This window comes from Macaca thibetana, chromosome 7, assembly GCF_024542745.1.
Source record: "Macaca thibetana thibetana isolate TM-01 chromosome 7, ASM2454274v1, whole genome shotgun sequence".
NCBI classification, from domain to species: Eukaryota; Metazoa; Chordata; class Mammalia; order Primates; family Cercopithecidae; genus Macaca; species Macaca thibetana.
In genome coordinates, this window is record NC_065584.1 from 115396058 (window position 1) to 115416333 (window position 20276).

At 37.2% G+C, this 20276-nt stretch overlaps 1 protein-coding gene across 1 annotated transcript in view; it reads left to right on the forward strand.

The window, feature by feature from the left end:
• MTMR10 (myotubularin related protein 10) overlaps positions 1–20276 on the forward strand; it is a 53242-nt gene that overhangs the window by 9487 nt on the left and 23479 nt on the right. Inside the window, exons 3-6 of the mRNA XM_050800111.1 lie at positions 5145–5281; positions 7064–7136; positions 7623–7765; positions 14063–14153. Coding sequence (XP_050656068.1) covers positions 5145–5281; positions 7064–7136; positions 7623–7765; positions 14063–14153 — 444 coding nt within the window. The remainder of the gene's footprint in view (positions 1–5144; positions 5282–7063; positions 7137–7622; positions 7766–14062; positions 14154–20276) is intronic.

Sequence of the window (20276 nt, forward strand, 5' to 3'; positions counted from 1 at the left end):
TTTTTTTTAGATGGAGTCTCGCTCTGTCACCCAGGCTGGAGTGCAGTGGTGTGATCTCCCCTCAGTGCAACTCCAACTCCTGAGTTCGAGCAATTCTCCTGCCTCAGCCTCTTGAGTAGCTGGGATTACAGGTGCGCACCACCAGGCCCAGCTCATTTTTTGTATTTTTAGTAGAGACGGGCTTTCATCATGTTGGCCAGGGTGGTTTCGAACTCCTGACATCAAGTGATCCGCCTGCCTCAGCCTCCCAAAGTGCTAGGATTACAGGCGTGAATGAGATTTTTATTTTGCCTCAAATAATACATATTAAAGCTCTTTAAACATAGAAATATACTAATACAAAAGGAATAATTTTATAATGACTAGATTTCTGTTCTAACAAGTCACCCCCTAGAAACGTCATCAAATTGACTTTTAAAAATGTAGACGTAATTTCAGACTTAGAGAAAAGTTGCAAATAACAGAAGAATCTGTGGATACCCTTTCCTCAGATTCCCCAACAAAACCTTGACACTTTTATTGTTCAGATAGTGTCTTATAGTACGCCTCCTGGTTTGGATTTGTCTGATGTTTTCTTTTGATTAAGCAGAGGTTATGGATTTCGGGAAAGACCCACAGAGGTCTTGTGCCATGTGAGCAGGCACAAGACATCAACATGATTGGTTATTGGTGATGTTAACCTTGATCACTTCAGTTTAAAGTGGTATCTGTCAGGTTTCTCCTCTAGAAAGTGACTTTTTCCTTTTCCATAATGTTTGTTAGAAGCAAATCACTAAGTCCAGCCCACGTTCAGGGGATTGGGAATTAAGCTCCACTTCCTGGAGGGAGGAGAATCACGAATTTGTGGGCATACCTTAAAACTACCACAGTAATTAGTAAATACTTTTGGGAAGATAGCCTTGTGCTTATACAAATAACCTGTTTCTCCTTAAAGTTTGGCTCTCTGAATTTAGCATTCATCAATGCATATTGCACACAGCAGTCATTGAGTCAATCCATGACAGTTTCTTGATCTTTAATGTTCTAATCATGATTTTGTTTCCCTTACTCCTCCTGCATTTAGTAATTGGAATTCTTCTGTAAGGAAGATTTGTCTCTTCTCCCCCATGTATTTATTTATTATTCAGTCATCTGTTTACAACAGTGTGGATTCACAGATACTTTTTAATTTACTTTCTAATCTGGCATTTGTGTTACTTCTTTTGTTGCTCAGATTGTTCCAGCTTTGGCCATTGGAAGTTCTTTCATGTTGGCTCTTGTATCCTTTGGAAATGCTATCCCCATTCGTTTTTTTTCAGCCCCACTTCCTTATTTTCTGGTATCCTGGCATTACTGGAGTCTACAGACTCATCTTCTGTTTCCCCTGCCCCAGCCTTGGAATCAGCCATTTCTCTAAAGAGTCCTAGTTCTTTTTATTGGAAAATAGTATTTTAAAAGCAAGATCTGGGCACTGAGTGTGCATGTTGTTGCTGGAGTGTCACTGCTTGTAGCACTTTCAGAGGGCAGAGCTAGAAAACATACACACATGTACCGACCCAGGTGTACACACGTCTGTTACTGCATCTCTATTTGTATATTTATTAAGGCAAGCCTGAGTTCATTCTGCTGTCTCAGACTCTAGCCCCTCGGAGTTCATTTCCAGATTCTTGCTTTTGCTTTTTGTTGATGGAGTGTGGGCAGTACAGCAGTTAAACCTGGCTTCCATGTTTACTTTCTGCTGAGTGCTGTGGCTCATTGGTGAGAACGTGATCTTTTGACTTGACTTGCATGGACACATTCTAGCAGGAAGGTTGTCTGTCCTCATCCCTCCTGTGAGTGGTCCTCCAGAGCTCTTTGAAATGGCTACAACATTGCACATCAAAAACTTCTGCTTTTCAGGTGCTTCACTTCTCACCTTTCAGATGGGACGTGCCCAGTTGTATCTTCTAAGCCTTGTTTCAGATAATCTTAAGAGTTGTCACTTTAGTAACCATCTCTAACACAGGGATCAGCAAACCTTTTCTTTGAAGTGCAGTAAATGTTCTAGGCTCTGCGGACCATAAGGTATTTGTTTCAAGTACTCAAGTCTTTGTCCTGTGAAAGCAGCTATAGATGGCACATGAACGAATGATTATGGCTATGTCTTACTAAAATTTTATTTACAAAAACAAGGTTTTGTATTTGACCTGTGGGCCATGGTTTACCATCCCTTGGACCCATTAAGTATATTCTCCTCCTTTTCTTTGTCTCATTCTCACTGCATTTGTGGGCTTTGATACGTTAACATTTGTGCATCAGTAGAAGAATCTGACTTCTAGAGAAGAAGGGCTTTCCAAGGGCATTATACTCCTAAATACAGTTTGTTTATGGTACTAGTGTGGCCACAAGGCCCTACCACACAAGCTCTGTGTCTTCCTTCCGGTTATTACTTCTGCTTCCCTTCTCAGGAACCTGAAATCATATGGTAGTTTGTTTGTTTAAGTGAATTTTTTTTTTTTTTTTTTTGAGATGGAGTCTTGCTCTGTTACCCAGTCTGGAGTGCAGTGGCAGGATCTCAGCTCACTGCCACCTCCACCTCCTGGGTTCAAGCAGTTCTCCTGCCTCAGCCTCCCAAGTAGCTGGGACTACAGGCACGCACCACCACGCCTGGCTAAATTTTTTTTGTATTTTTAATAGAGATGGGTATCACCATGTTGGCCTGGCTGGTCTCAAACTCCTGACTTCAGGTGATCCACCCACCTCAGCCAAAGTGCTGGGATTACAGATGTGAGCCACCACGCCCAGCCTTTAAGTGAATTTTTATTTGAGTATAACATGCATAACAAGTTTGTATGGATCATAAGTCTTAGAACTGGATGAATTTTTGTAGCAATGTTTGAAGAGTCTGTTTTTAGATGAGTTTGCTAAGGTGGCACAGTATGTGATGATTCCGTGTAAAGAAGTCAGTGTTACAGGACTGTGTCCTCTGTCTGAACTGGCATGGTTAGTTTAGTTGTTTAAATTGAGGGCCCGCTTATAATTAGTATTTAAGATTTACTAATTTGGAGAGGAGAGAGGGTTGAGTATTCAGTGGCCCAGAATCTGATACGGGATTTGGTAAGGTTTATGTTCAAGGAGCTAGAGAAGATTTAAATTTTATGTATTTGAATTTACTCAATGTGCGTATATATGTATATTATATTTATAAATATAAATATAAATATATTTGGTCATCTTAAATTTTTTTCTCATTAGAATTCAGTTAAAGCCAATATTTGAACTTTAATACAGTTTTGGTACTTGCTATATCTCACTACAGTACATTTAATTGTATGTAATTATAGGGAAAGACTATTGGATTTGAAGTCAGAACACTTGGTTATAAGTGCCAAGTTTACTACTTATTTTTAAGATCTTAGGAAAGTGATTTAACCTCTTTGGGTCCAAATCCTTTATCTGTGAATTAAGGAAACCATCTACCTTCCTTACTTTACAGGTTGTTGAAAGAATCAGACAGGACAGACGTCCTATTTATAGCTCTTTAATGCATATTTAGGCAAGCAGTGGCAGTTCTGTGGCTTTTCTCTTAACTTACATATCAGTTATCCAAACAGCCCTTATCTTCCAGCCAGCTTGGCTGCTTAGCCATATTGAGTCACTACTAGTTTCTCTTCTTATCTAGAACAACTTCTGCCCAACTCATGGTGGACAGAACCATGTGTCATGAAGTGATTTTATTCATTCTTGCATTTAGCACTCTTAACAGGCACCTACCCTGTGCCAGACACTGTTCTAGGCACTAACATTTCAGCAGTGAATAAAATTAGTCCATCTTCTACCCTCATGGAGCATGTAATCCTGAGGGTAATGTAGGCATTAATTAAAAAATAAATAAATATAATTGTAGCTATGATGAGTGCTAGAAATACAATGCTTTGATATGTGAATTTAATTTAGATAGGAAGATTTTTTTTTTTAAAGCCATTCCCCCGTGGTTGGACTAAGGTAGAAGAAAAGAATATTCCATGAAATGGGAAGTAGCATGGTCCCATAAGGGATGAATAGGCCGCCACTGTGGGCAGAGCAGTGAGGGCAAGGAAGACTGGTAGCTGGCTGGGTGTGCAGGGCTCCCAGCCATGTGAGGGAGGCTTGTCTTCACAATGGAAGTTAACTCAAGCTGTTTGCACTGTGAATTTGACATGAGCAGATTTTAAGTAAATGTTAAGGAGCAGTTTCTAAAACTAGCCTTGTACATTTTTAAGAACTTGAATAAAGGTTATTATTGCAACTCAAATTTGTTATAACCTATTTGTTAAAGAGAGGATTGTCATGAGACTATAGTTTCATTCTTCATGAACTGGTAGGAGTTTGGAGTTTGTCAGCAAACATTCTATCAGTGCTAAAAGTTTTTTAATGAAAGAAATAGGCAAAGTAGATCAGTACACTCACTTTTCTACCATTGACCCAGGAGACAGATGGCTTAAAATGTTCTGGGTCTAGTTGACTTTTAGATCTTGAAATTAAAGTTTAATGATGACCAAGCTTTAAATAAATTGTAGAAAAGTATTCTTTCAAAAGCACATTATAACTTTTATATTGGTTTCTTATATTTATTTCTTTTAATCTTTCCTTTTAACTCAGAACTATAAGGTTTTGTTGCCTACTAAGTTATAATCTGAGTGCAGAAGGAAACTTGATTTGGCTTTATGGAATACATTTTACATTCAATGAAACTGAGCTCTGGTTCTCATTCCGTACAAAAGGGATCAAAGACATTGGTTTGAGAGATCAAGTCGTGTGTTAATAAAACACAAATATTCCATCAAGTAATACTCTGAAGGAGCTGGTGTAGTTTATTTCTTCTCCAGAAAGTCTTCCAGCAGATAAATAATGAGAGGTAGTATGGCATAGAAAAAAATACAGTTAGGTCAGCCTTTCTAGTTTAACCAGCTCAGACCCCTGGGCTATTTTTGCCTCAGTTTCTACACCTTGGAGAACAGTGCCTTGTTATTACTGTTCGCTTTATGGGGACGTAAAGTGCATACAGTGCCTGGCACCTGATGGGCAATCGGTGAGTGTTTTTACTGTCTTCATCGCTGTCCTCATGAAACACTCCTTCTAGGTCCCACAAAGACCGTTGGTATTTTATGACAAAGTAGCTTACAAATATTTTTCTTTTTTTAAAGGAGAAATTGTCGTAAATGAAGTCAATTTTGTGAGAAAATGCATTGCAACAGACACAAGCCAGTACGATTTGTGGGGAAAGCTGATATGCAGTAACTTCAAAATTTCCTTTATTACAGATGACCCAATGCCATTACAGGTGTGTTTTATTTGTACACTGTTTCATTGTATCAGGCTTTCAACTCTTAGTGGTACATATTATATAAAACATAGGTATGGAAAAATTATAGTAAAAGTATTAGGTAATACGATGTTTGGGATAAATTATATTAAGATTTAAAATAAAGTTTAAGAAGAATGTTGGAACCTGCTTGAGGAGTATCATTAGTTGGAGGATTGTAAGTCACCTTGCTTTATCCTCTGTGTTCGTTATGTCCTTTTCATTAAGGAAGTTATTCCCTCTCTTGCAGATCTTTTAACCCGCTTATAAAAATGACATAAAGAAAAAGTTATTTGCTAAATGATCTTACAAATGCCACACATTTTACTGATTTCATAGGTTTTTTTGTTGTTGGGTTTTTGATATGTTTGTTTTGAGCCTGGATCTTACTCTGTCTCTCAGTCTGTAGTGCAGTGGCACGATCTTGGATCACTGCAACCTTTGTCTGCTTCCTGGGCTCAAGCTATCCTGCCACCTCAGCCTCCTGAGTAGCTGGGGCTACAGGTGCCTGCCACCACTCCCGACTAACTTGTATTTTTTGTAGAGATGGGGTTTTGTTATGTTGCCCAGAGTGGTCTCGAACTCCTGAGCCCAAGCAATCTGCCTGCCTTTCCCTCCCAAAGTGCTGGAGTACGGGCCACTGCACCCAGCCTACCATTTTTTCTTAAACTTAATTAGAGTTCTTTTCCTAAAAAGTTAAATTCTAGTTTCTCAGAAGAGTGAAGAATATTTATAATTTAAAAATTTTTAATAGCCCTCTTGCTATTTTATGTTCTTACTAGAAAGTAATAGTCCATATAATTTTGGTTTTTAGAAGTTCAAGCATTCATTTGCTTAACTTAAAAACCCTGGACTTTTCTGTCAGCCATTTTCTATTTTGTTTTATAAAGTATTACACACATTTACCCCTAGATCTTTCTTTATAGTAATTGTTCTCTAATGAAATATTGGCATATGAACTGTAAACTTTTAAATTTAAGGATCTAATAATTTAGTGTACGTATATTTCATGTAGTCATTCACTAATTTACCATAATTTATTATACTGTACAAATATTTATTGTACTGTATATTTGTGTGTTCATTACAGTCTTAGGTATATTTAGACTAAATTTAAGGTACTTAAAGATACCCACTGTGTAGAGACAGTAGCTTGTTTGGATGTAGGCTTGGGTGTTTCTCTTTGTTTTTAGCTTCATTCGTTGGCCCCAGACTTCACTGTAAATGAGAAGCAGATACCTGGAACAGCTTAAATCCAGTACCACTGTTAGGAAAAAGTAAACCAATGCCCTACTGACAACAGATTAATAGTGTTAACTATGTCCTTAGTTTGAACATGCAAAACCTTTTTCTAAAGATTTTTATTTCTAGTAGACTTTGTGCTTTAAAAAGATAGTTATTTTCCACTTTAAAATCTCCATTGTAAAAATCAAACATGATTTTACCCATTTAAAATTTGATGACCTAAGAGCCCTTTTTTCTTTAATATGTTGTGGCCAGCTTATCCAGATCTAGACATGCAAATGCTTGCCGGTAAAGTGATTGATGATATTCCATATCTTAGATACTATAATAAGATTGTGTGTACATTTTAGCCTAATTTCTGTCTGTCAACATTGGAATGGCCCTAGCTACCTAGACAAAAGCTTTTTGTGCTTTTCAGAGATAATTGTCACAGTTTATCGTCACAATATAAGGCCTATACTACCATTGTGAGATTATTGGGAAAAGAGTTAATATGAATATAATTTTTTATTTCAGAAATTCCATTACAGAAACCTTCTTCTTGGTGAACACGATGTCCCTTTAACATGTATTGAGCAAATTGTCACAGGTACGTAGTATTCTGTACATACTCTAAAAGTCGATTCTACTCTGGAAGTATTATTTGAAAAGTTACACCTCTCAAAATACTTGGATTGGCATTTTATTTCTGTAAGTTTACTTTTGCCATGTTTTTGAGTCCCAGGAACATAAAGAGGGAGATGTCAATAAATTATTTTAAAAGGAAGATAAGAAATATATAACTTTTCATAGTTTCTAAGTTTTTTGTTCTCTTTTTAATTAAAATTAATCATTAAATGTATCTAAATGGTGGTTTTATGCAAATAATCATTTAAAATATCTTCCAAAGCAAAGTTAAAACCAACCTCCAAGTTCTAGGAATTACAGACAAGTATGAAACATTCTTCTAGACAAGCAGAGCTCAAGTGATGGGTGACCCTCCAATTATTTTCACTAAGAATTTGTACGAAAGGGTTAGTAACAAGAAATAACTGTTATGCATTTTATTTTCTCTATTTTTTTTTTTCTTTTTTAGTAAATGACCACAAGAGGAAGCAGAAAGTCCTAGGCCCCAACCAGAAACTGAAATTTAATCCAACAGAGTTAATTATTTATTGTAAAGATTTCAGAATTGTCAGATTTCGCTTTGATGAATCAGGTCCCGAAAGTGCTAAAAAGGTAATACTGTTAAGTTTTATAAAGTTCTGGGTTCTATACTGTATTTACTGATTTCAATTCTGTATGGCAGTTTTCATTTCTCAATTGCTCAGATGTTTTTTAGGGGAAGTTATCAGACATTTTCTTAAGTAAAGTCAAAGCCAAGTTCATATTAATAGAACTATTTTCCTGGATTGGTTTATGGCTGTTTTAAAGTGTTCTATATAATTTTTTATCAGCTTCTAAAATATTAAAGACTCTTACGTGGAAATTAGCATTTTTTTTTTTTACATAAAGATCCTTGTCAGTTTCTTTCTTGGTTAAAAAGGTTGAAAAGTTGGCAATATACTGTGATTAAGGTTTGGTTAGGCTTTTAATTCAGTACTGCAGAACTTTACCAACAAACTGTAAGCTAGACTTACGTTACATAAGATTTAGGTAAATATATAGTTACCGGAAAGGCCTAGTAATTATTAGTGGTTTAAAGAAATATTATGAATTGAGTGACACTCAACAGGGGCAACTTAAAGTGAGTAACTTTTTAACTGCCTTATTTTTCCCCAGCCTTCCAGATAATGTCTTACTACCCTACTTGTAAAGTAAGAGTCAAGGGCATGTTTTCCATGCTTTGCTTTGCCAGAGGAGTGAAGTTGGTAGACCTAATATGCCCCCCATGTAGTCACATTCCAGTAGGAAGCCTGCGCGCGTGTATGGAAGTAGAGCAACAGTATCTTAGTAGAATAGGAAGTAGCTTTCTCTCAGAATGGAGGCAGCCTTTGCACCACCAAGCAATGAGTGCCTTTGTTTTCCATGGTCAGCCAACTGACTGCAGTAAATTTTCTGTTGATACCAAAATGAGGCTGGCAAAAATATTGTAAGGCAGCTGTCTTCATATACTTTGGTGAAGAGGTGGTAGATTTGTTTTTAGATTGAGAACCAACAGTTTCTTCACGGGAAGGCAAGCAGGAGATGAATATATGAAAATACATCTGAAAATATGTGACTGTCTAGCAGAGTAGAGTGGTTGTAGGCTCCTCTATGGGTAAAAGTTTTCAAATAGTCTGTATAACCATGTCTCAGCATGCTGCGTTTCTGAAAATTCAACTAGATGACTCTTAAAGCCTCTTTGACCTGTTCAATTGTGCTGTTTGTGATTTTGGCATTTTACTAATTTAAAGTGCCTATGCTTATATAGAAGGACTTCAGAATTCATGATGTACATAAAATATTTCAGACAGGTTACTTCCTCAAGCTTATTTATATTTGTAATTTAATTGATCAAAGCATCAAATAACTGCTTATGAAAACCTTAAGATGTGTAGCATCTCAAAATTAGGGACATCACAGGACTTGCTAGATTGAGTTAGGACAGCATATTCCTAAGGAAGAAATTGATGCAATTGATCCGATCTCTTTCGGAAAGTTAAATTCTCCCTCTTTTACTGTATTTTTCAGTTGACACTATTTTAATGAGTGAAAATAATAATTTTTGGCCTAGTTCTTGAACCATCTGTAGTATTTGTTGGTCATTTTTTATGTTGAGGCAGCGTGCTAAATTTTGCAAGTAGAAGGAAGGAGAAGATGCAGTTTCTTGCCCTAGAGGACTTAAATCTAGTGAAAAAGATAAAGCATGAACAAATGAAAAGTAATGGTACAGAGTGGCAGCATAAAAGATGTATCTACACACATAGTTCATTTCCAGATGAACAGAGCATAGTAAGTGATGTGGAAATTCAGAATATCCCCTATGTGTTGTGCTGCTGGTTCATGACGAGGGCCATACTAAACAAACTGCACTAAACAAGCCAGTCCCTCATATGCCCTCTCTTAAGACCAAGTTTCAGACAAAAATCTTTTCCCCAGAATCCTAAAATATAAAAAGCATGTGAGTCTTCGTCTTTTCTATAGCCACGGTGGTTGCAGGTCAGGGGAGGGTGCAGGAAAAAAAAAACAGATGCAATGAGAATATAGAGTTTTTTTCTGATTTACACGTTTCAAACACAGGGTTAAGTTGTATGTGGCTACCAAAGCTTTTGATGGCTTTGCAAGTTAAAAGCAAAAATTATGGCATATTCTTTTATTTCAAGTGAAAGGTTCTTATCTAAAATTCAGTAGTGGTTAGGAAATTATGGCTCATTTTTACCTCCTGGAAGCTTTGAATACTGTTTTCTTTGGAAAATGTTTTGCTGTTTTATCAGTTGTTTTAAAATGACCAAATGCATGTTTGGAGTTCTCTGGTGGGTAAACCACTGATTCATTTTGAAATACCTAAGACATTTATGTTTTTGTTTTGAAAAATGAAATTCGAAAATACTAAATTGGTTCACATTTTGTTACATGCTCTAAACCCTTCTGGTTGTCTTGGTGGTGGTGTTTCAATTGTATTATGACAAAATTAGTTTGCTTTTGGGCACTTGTAATCATTAATATTCATCCTTATTATCCTCTAGCTGTCACAGGAAAATAGTGATATTTGGGAAAGGTCTGTATAAAGAAAGAAGTAATTTGATGATGCAGAATTGGACATCTAACCTCTAACCATCTAGCAACTTAAGAGCCACTATTTTCTTTTGCAGAACCTTTGCTCAAAACTGAAGGGCAAAATAATAAAGATTGTTTTTAATGATTTATCTATATATCTATCTGTGTAGATAAAGATAAATATATAGATACATATGCATGACAAGTGAAATATATGCCTTTTGTTTCCACTTTATTCTCTGATTAGCTGGTTGTGAACCACTTCTTCAGGAATACTTTATAGAGGTGAATTCCATGCATCTGATTAAAGAACAAGTTGGCCTTTTTATGAACTGTCATTTTTGACTTGAATCTGGTACTGTTTTTTGGTGGCTTTCAGGCCACAGAAATAAAGGAAACCACTTGTGTTTGCAAATGAGATAGAACTTAATGAGGTTTGAGTGTTTCCTGGATTTGAGCTTCTTCAGTACTGTACCACAGGTAATCTTAGAAAAGAAACCATCCACTGTGGGTACTTCTGGCTTCTGTCCAGAGAAGCTTATCAGCTTTGGTCCAAAAATTGATTTAAAAGTAGTTTACTTATTTTTCTCCAGTAAAATATTTGCCATAATTTAATGTCTTTAATACCAGCATTTTCTTCATTTCCTGTGGTAGCCACGACAAATGAACTATTTCAGATCTTTCAAAAACTCTTAGGATGGAAGATAGGAATTTGTACTTAGGTTTTTAAAATAGCGTGTATGTAAAAGTGCAAAGAATGGGGCCCTGGCCTGCTTTCTCGTCTTAGAATGTTCCACAGTGACAACGTGAAGACAATCCAGGTACACAAGTTTGTATGTGCCTTAGTCTGTGCGCCCAAAGAGACCCCTTAGGTCGTATGAACATAAGTTACACATTGAAATTAACTACTGAAAAACAGTATATTTATTTCGAGTTCTGCTACCCCCCAAAAAAACCAGTAATTCAACTGACTTTCAGTTTTACAATGTTTTTTATAGACTTCTTTCAATGTAGATGCTTTTGGATATACTCATTGCTTTCCTAACCTAATTTGATATTGTGTTATTTTTAAGGGGCTTTAAAAAAATATACTGTGTTGGGTTTTGCCTTGAAAATAGGCTTTGTTTCTTTTTTGCCTCATGGCCGCAAAAAAACATGTCCATGATCAATGATATGTGAGTTTCTTTTCTGTAAACAGAGCATGTGACTACTTTCTAATTGTTTTGGGAATGTGATAGACATTATGATTATTGGCTTGGAGCATTTTCCTTAATACATTGGTAACTACTTTTGTCAACGAGTATTAGTGTAGCCGCTGTTGGACCCAGAGCACCTTTAGAAAGCTACTGAAGTTATGCTACAAAATGCAAACATCTTCAGATCTTTACTCAAGTCTGCACAGGGAGGTCTTTCTTGGTCTCCTTCTCTACTTTTTAACCTGCCTCCCTCTTCTCACTGTAACAGTTCATATTCACCTTCCCTGCTCTATTATTTATCTCTTTTAGCATTCATAGTTATCTTTCTGTATTTTGTCTCCTTTATCTTGTTTAGTGTCTGTCTTCCCACTAGAATGTAAGCTTCATGAGGACAGGGATTAGTGTCTGTTTCATTCACTGCATCTCCAGGGCTTACAACATTGTAGGTGCTCAGTAAATATTTGTTAAATGAATGTGAAATGTGGCATTTATCTAAGGAATTGACCTTAATGGTAGAAGTTTAACAGAACCACCTTTATCCTACTTCTCATCCACATAACTGTTATGTGAATACCTTGGAAATAAAGCAACATAAGCACAGTTAACTAAAGAGACACTTCATATTGAAACTGTTGTTATGGGTTTCTGGGATTAATACTCTGAAATTGGCTCCCTCTAGGAAGGCTTGTGAAGAGAGTAGTGTTGAACAGACACGATAGTTTCCAAGAAAGCATAGTTGGCTAAGAGGAGTAGGATTTTCCAAGCAAAGAGTGTGACAGAGGAGATGGCTGGGGCTAAGTCAGACAGAATGTGTTCAAACCTGTTTTTCTCTGACCTGAGATTGCTGAGGGAATATCGGGAAGGTACAGTGGTCTGGTGAGGAGAGCCAGTTTTGTGAAGAATCGAGAATGAGGAGGTTTAATTTGTTATGCAGTTGTCTGGGAACCACAGCAGATTATGAAGAGAGCAAAATTGTTAGTCAAAATTACATCATTAGAAGGTAATTCTTAAGTTTTGTAGATTTCTGGAATGTAAGGAAGCTCTCGGAGGTGCCATGAGGTGAGTATGGCCTAAGGATGTGGCTATGGCAGTGTAGCAAAATGGACAACTATGAAAAATGTCTAGAGAAAAGTGCAACAAAGCTTATCAATGGTGCCCAAACAAGTAGGAAGGATGAGAACTTTTTCAAGGTACAGATTTCAGTAGTTTTGCTGCTAGAAATGCTTTAAGGAAAACTGTTGAAAAGATTAAGAATGGGAATATAGATAACCAACTCCTAAATTTTGCAAGTGGGACCATCATAGAAAGCTCTCCTATAGGTATTGAGGAATCAAGATACCATGTAAGTTTTAATAAGCAGGGTTTTTTTTTTTTCTTCTTGACCAAAACTAATGACAAATTATATCCCCTTGTTTGTATATTTTAACTTAGTTAGACAGGGAACATTTATTCTCTAGAAGACTTTTAAAATGTAATTTAAACAAGTTGACACATGCTTACTGGTTAATGAAATGTGCATCACCCCACTCCAAACACCACTAATTTGATATGAACTAACAATTAACTTTTCTTACTCGCTGACTGTCAAAAGTATATCATTCTGGCTTAACACTTTATCTTCTAAATAATATTTAATCTTTTAAAGTGAGTTTTTCTGCTTTGTTCTCCTTGCATATGTCTTAAATTTCTTCTTTCATCTTTGCTCACTGAAGAGCGGTTTTTCCCATGTTCTGGTGACTACCAGGGTTTGTAAGCCTAGAGCACCATCCTTCATTCTGTCTAGCAGCAGTTGAGAATAATAACAGCCATATTTCCATATATGGAGATCCTCCAAAGGCCTAGCCTGCATTATGCTTGTTAATTCTTACCACAGCCTAGGTATTACTTTCGTTTTACAAGTGAGCAAACTGAGGCTAGATGAGAGGAATTGACTTCACACATGTTATGTAGCAAGTACTTGATAGAGCTAGGATTCAGGCCCCCCTGATCTATTTGATTCTAAAGCCCGCACGTTTTCCACCACAGGGCACACAGTCCCAAACCATTTTACTCAAACACAGTTTGTGTGTGTGTGTGTGTGTGTGTGTGTGTGTGTGTGTGTGTGTGTGTGTGTGTGTGGTTTTTTTGATGTACCTCTTTGAGCCACCCATGGGTTTTTGGAATTTCTTGCTAATTTTAATTTTTTGTAATTATGCTTCTCTATTTAGATTTTTAAATCCATGAGGTGTAAACTTTAAAGTTTCATGCCTTTTATTAATTCTTTATAGTCCACCAAAAATGAAACTTTTTTCTTCCTTTATTGGAGTGGACATGTAGTCACTGACTTTTTGGAGAATGCTTCTTTAGTTTCAAGTTTTCTTTATTGGACTAAAATTATTTTCCAATTAAAATTTAACTCAGCAGATACTTACTGAATACTTGCCATGTGCTAACTAAAGATAAACAATGTCTTGAGGGCATGACAGTGAATGAGATACCTGGCCTTAAGGAGCTCTTTTATATTCTAGGTCAACAGAAAAACATGTAAATAGTGTCTATAATCACTGCCCCACAATGATGCTCCCAGTATCCAAGGCCTTATTGTACATTTCATTTAACTAAGTGTGTTAAAATCAAATTCTAAATGTAGAATTTTTCCTAGGTATGCCTTGCAATAGCTCATTATTCCCAGCCAACAGACCTCCAGCTACTCTTTGCATTTGAATATGTTGGGAAAAAATACCACAATTCAGGTAAATATGAAAATATTAAATATTGTAACTAATTTTACGTGTGTAAGTTTTACTCTTATGTTTACCAGAAGCCTCCAAGTACATGAGCTTTAATGATTGTAGAATTACTAGCTTCATACCTTAGAGAAGTAAGCACTACATGCTAAAACAGCCAATAGTTTGTCAGATTATTTCTTGACAAGTTACCAGGAAGAACCTATAATGCTATGAATATGGGCTTATAAGTTATGTTATATATTTAACCTCCAGTCATTGGCTTGTATTTTAGGATGAAGACTATATAACCTACCCTTTTTAATTGATAGCTTGAGTTAAAGTAATCTTATCTTTTAAGAAAACTAAAAGATATATTAAAAGCATAATCTTTTCTGGCAAGGTGTGATTTCATGCAAAAGCTAAAGTGATTAAAAACTTTGTGGACTTCATTAAGATTCTCAAAATACTGAGTTTCTATTTCTGAATAATACTGATGAAAGGAAGATGAGCATTTTTCCGAGGACAGGTATATTCTGGACAGCTTTTGTGAAAGTAAATAGTTTTGTCTATATATCTGACAGTCATGACATGACCAAGGAAGATTCCAGATGATCATGCAATTCCGTACGTTCTATTTCTGTACAAATGTAATTTTAATAAACGGCTTTTAAAAATCTCTTAAAAGGATAGAGAAAAACAAAGAACCATGTCTCCTGTTAGCCCCCTTGTCAGTTAGTGACTGCACGTCAGTTAACTGAGCAAAGCCTGTGTTTTTTTATTTAAGCAAGAAAAATAAGTCAGCTGTGTATTTATAATGAAAAATCCATTCACCCGGCATGGTCTGGGCCATACAAATTATTAATTGTACTGGAAATTTTATATTTTGTTACCATAAAACATATGGTAGTAATTTAAATAAAGAGTATAATAAAAGTATATTCCAGCAACACTATATTGTAAATACATTAAAATGTATCAGTGTATGGTATCTGAAGATACATGCGTATAAGTAAATTTTCCTTAGTTTAAAAGATACCTACCTTTCTGTTAAGCACTGAGAGGACCAAAAAAAAAAAAAAAACTTAATACTATAGAGATAATACATGAAAATAATGCTTTGCAGAACAGCTTTTATCATATAGTATTATATTTATAGAAATTATATAGCAGAAGTATTTGTAACTTAATTTTTCTTATCAAGATGTACATAATTGTAACTTAGGCTTAAGCAATACAGTTATTTTTTGAAGTTTATTAAGATTAAGTAATTTCACTTACTGTCTAAAAATAAAGTATTACAGATCCTGCACTATTAGTCAGGTAAACACTCCTTGGGATCACCATCAAGCTACAGAACAGTGATCAAGGTTATCTTCAATAAGATCCTCACCCAGAGTTGCAAGAGTTGTAGAAGTGAGTCTTTGATTCCTGCTTAACTGTTTATGATACAGACCAGTTCTTCATGCTGCTATTTTTCTGATAGAAATGATTCATTCCAGTTTACAGATCCATAACCTCTACAGTAATGTAGCGACTTGGGCTCAGCAAAGACAGTAAACTTCGTTTTACAGTTGGTAACCTGATGCCTGCTTCAGTTACTTTCCACATTTTTCTTCATTCATACCTTGTGGGCATCTCTGGTTTACAGTACTTTAATTTATCCACCCATAGGTCTTTTACTACTGGAATTTTAAAATTTACATCATTCAGTTCCTCTATTTCTTCTTATATAGCTTATTGATAAAATGTGATGATTAATACTTAAAATATTCAGGGATGCTTTTTTTATATTACATCTTTCAGACTCCTCCTTTGACAAGTACTTCATAAACGTAACACTGGCCATAGTTTTGTTAAGATTCCTCATAGGGTAACATCCTTTAATATCCTTCCATGCTGTTACAGAAGCATAAATACTGCATCTTTAAGATCAAAGGAGCCTGAAATTTCCACACACTGCAGTCAGAATTCATTAATTTGTGAGTGAAAGATGCCCACTCATCCACTCTTGAACTTCTGGATGACACCTTGATTCATTGGCTGGATTAAAGAAGTCCTTTTTGCAGGCAGGTAGGTGACAAAGCTGTTTCCAGAAATGAGATCCAAAGTTGGAGGAGCTCCCCTGCAATTATCTAAGAAAATGATATTTTAGCTGGCCTTAGTCACTCAGGGTTTCATTCATATTCAGCATCACATGAGTAAAAGCCATCTCCGAAAGGTCCTGCAGTCATCCCACCACTTCTGTGAATACCCTGGAGTAAAGTAACATGTGTAGCATGCAGGCTTTGGAACATCACTATGCACAAACACCCCAGGAGACGCTACTAGCACAAACAAGAACAATGATTCTGTTTTTTCTCTTTTTAAAGAAACCGTGAGGACTCTGTTTTCATCAGTCAGATTATTATTGGACAAATAATGTCAAAAAAGTACAGATTCATCTTTCATATTATAGAATTGATAAGATGTCAGATTATGCTTCTGGACCAAAAATATTGAAAGTTTCATGAAGTTTTCTGCAGCCTAGTGTCAGCAGCTCTGCTTCATGACAGCCATCCTGCTTACAGATGCTGTGACGTAATCTGAAGTTGTAATGAAATTTCACATCAGAAATTGTACATTTTCAGTGAACTTTATCCTTTTTATTAACATAGATCTTCGTATTAGGTTTTCCTTAAAATGCTTATTTGAAAAACAAGGTATACAATCCATTTGAAACAGTATAGGAATTTTTAAAGTTTGTCGCTTGTCAGTTCTTATAAGATTCTCAGAATAGGTATAAATGATTGTTGAATATTGGTGGTTCCAGCCAGCTGTATACATCAGGATTGCTGGAGGAACCTTTAGAAATACAGCCATGTCGGCTCCAGCACAGGTCAGAATCTCCCAGTTAAGAACCACTTTGTTGGCCGGGCGCGGTGGCTCAAGCCTGTAATCCTAGCACTTTGGGAGGCCGAGACGGGCGGATCACGAGGTCAGGAGATCGAGACCATCCTGGCTAAAACGGTGAAACCCCGTCTCTACTAAAAAATACAAAAAACTAGCCGGGCGAGGCGGCGGGCGCCTGTAGTCCCAGCTACTCGGGAGGCTGAGGCAGGAGAATGGCCTGAACCTGGGAGGCGGAGCTTGCAGTGAGCTGAGATCCGGCCACTGCACTCCAGCCTGGGCAACAGAGCAAGACTCTGTCTCAAAAAAAAAAAAAAAAAAACCACTTTGTTGACTCATGCTTTTGAACTTATTAATACTCACAATCCTTTTTTTACCTTATTCCCTTGTGACTTCTAATTTCTGCAGTATCATCAGAGTGATAAGCTTTCTTTTCATATATTGATGACTTGTGTTTTCTGTTGCTTGAAGCCATTCTAAATATCAGTTGGCCAATTCAGTGGAAATTCTCTAAAATAACCCCAACAGTATAGGATTAGACTTTTGTGCTGTCACAGAAGATAGCCAAGGTCAGGAGCATGTAATATCTATTTCACTCTTAGTCTGCTGTGGAAGCATGTCGTAAAACCTCGGTCAGGTGGCTGTCAACGGAGCCAGGTCTCCCTGAGATGACCCACCTTTCACTGTATTGGTCCAACTCCTCACAGTGATCCACTCAGAGCAGGCCACTGGTATCCGGTCTTTTGAACTTTGGAAAGCGTTCAGGTTTCTGGGACTATAAAACCAGATTGAATGTACACTACACATTCTGTAGTGAGCTCTAACTGAAGATGATATAGAACATATAAAAAGCCCTAGTCCCAGTTGTTTAGAAAAGTACAGGATTTGAACAAGAGAAATGGATAAAATAACAAACGATAGAGGACCTCACTTTATGCTTCGAAAACATAAATAGATGTTCTCACTTTATGTTTAGAAAAATTTGTGTAAGTTAGATCTTGAAACAAAATTTGGCCAGAGAAACAATCTCATAAACAATAGCACATTCTTAGCCTAGCTTATTAAAGTCTACAGCCCAAAACACTAAAAAGTATTCAGTGCTTCTAGACTCAATCACCAAACTGTTTTACATAACTCTTAAAATTTTGAGTGTGTTTTTTATAATTCTCTTTTGGTGGTGGTGGTTTTATTGTGTGGCTAGGACCGCTGGTTCAGTGTTGAATAGCAGTAGTATTAGCAGGCATCATTTCAGTTCTCGCTTTTAATGAAGATGCTGTTAGCTATGTATTTTTGATAAACACCCTCTATCCAGTTAAGGAAATTCCCTTTTATTCCAAGTTTGCTAATGTTGTTGGTTTTTTTTTTAGTCATAAACAGGTATCTATCATAGGTTTTTCTGCACTTACTAAGCTGGTCATTAATATAGCCTTTTTCATCTTTCATGTAGTCATATGATGAGTTACGTAGATTTTCTGATGTTGAATAGCTGTCTTTGTTTTGGTGCACTGGAACATCGCATAGCTTGGGCTTTGGCCACAAATGCCGTATGCAGGTTTTGTGTTCTGGAGAGACCACAACTCCTAAGTCTTCCTTCTCACAGGCACACTTTTCAGTTGTTGCGTTGCTCCAGAGAAGGCCCTGAGATGGAGTGGGACTCTAGGATATGGGCTTAGAATTAGCATTTTACTGTCTCTCTGTCTATCTATTTATTTATTTATTTTTGAGACAGTCTCACTCTGTCACCTGGGCTGGAGTGCAGTGGTGCGATCTCGGCTCACTGCAAGCTCCGCCTCCCAGGTTCACGCGATTCTCCCTCCTCAGCCTCCCGAGTAGCTAGGACTATAGGTACGTGCCGCCACACCCGACTTATTTTTTTTTAGCATTTTTAATAGAGATGGGGTTTCACCTTGTTAGCCAGGATGGTCTCGATTTCCTGACCTCGTGATCCGCCTCCCTCAGCCTTCCAAAGTGCTGGGATTACAGGCGTGAGCCGCCGCACCCGGCAGCATTCTACTTTTTAACGAGCTTTGTTAAAATCAGAATCACTGGATAATTCTGATACCACTTAGAGGAGTCCCAATTCCTAACATGGTACATAAGCCCCTCCATCATCTGGAACAGCACCATCCAGTGATGGAAGTAGGGCAGCCACTAGCCACATGTGGCTGTTAAGTACTTGCAATGTGGCTAGTGCAACTAATGGACTGAATTTTTTATTTTATTTAATTTTCATTTCAGTTTAAATTTAAATGGGTGTGTGTGGCTAGAAGTTACTTTTTTGGGAAACACAGATCTAGAGTCTAGGCCCTATTTAATTTCCCACCTCTCTTCCACCACCTCTTGAATCCCTATGCTCTAGCTGTGTTTAGTTACTTGATGTTATACAGTTACACCATCTTTTTTAGGTTCTTCTCTGTCTAGCATGCCTACCTCCTTCTCACCAGCTACCTGGCAACTTTTGACTGATTCCTTAGAACTCTCTTTAGATGTGGTCAAGTCATGAAGCTTTTCCTGCCCCAGCCTCTCTCTCCAGTGAGAGTTGGGGGCCTTCTCTTCTGCATCCTCATTGCACTCAGACATCTGGTACTCTGTGATTATCACACTGCTTAATACTTGAAGATAGAGGTAAAATCTTACTCATCTTTTTGCTCTCAGGCATTAGCACATGGGGAGGTCTCAGAAAATACCCGTCTCGTACCAGGAGTTAATGGATAATCAATAGGAATGGGCATGACATCCTCATGGGACATTGGAGGGTGTTGCATGGCTGCAGAGGAGAATGGGAATGAAGGTCAGATGAGTTCTGTGAGGGATCTCTAAGGCCAAGAGAAGCCATTAGATTTGCTTGATTTGTTTGGAAAATGAGCTTATTGAAAGTTTTTAAGGCAAGGGACTAGCATCATGAACATGTCTTTTTAGGGAAGTGTGTCTTGTGGTAAAGCTGCTGGCTAGTTTAAATGCAGCAGAATGTCCCTTTGGGGATGCCAGCTGGGAGACTTGCCACAATTGCAGCCTGCAGCAGGAAGACCCTGGGCCAGAATGGGTTGTGCCATCTGTCACCAGATATTGCCAAGGTAGATCTGGCTGACTGGTGGGACAGCTTGTTTTTCAGTAATCACTTTGCAGGCAGTCTTGAGGCTGTGGGCATGCTCCCAGAAGATAGCATTACTTCTCTCTCAGAGCAGGCTCCTTACTAAGGAAATGCAAGTCTAGGCCTGTCCTGCTGTAATCTTCATGTGGGAACAGCACTCTAGCAAAGCA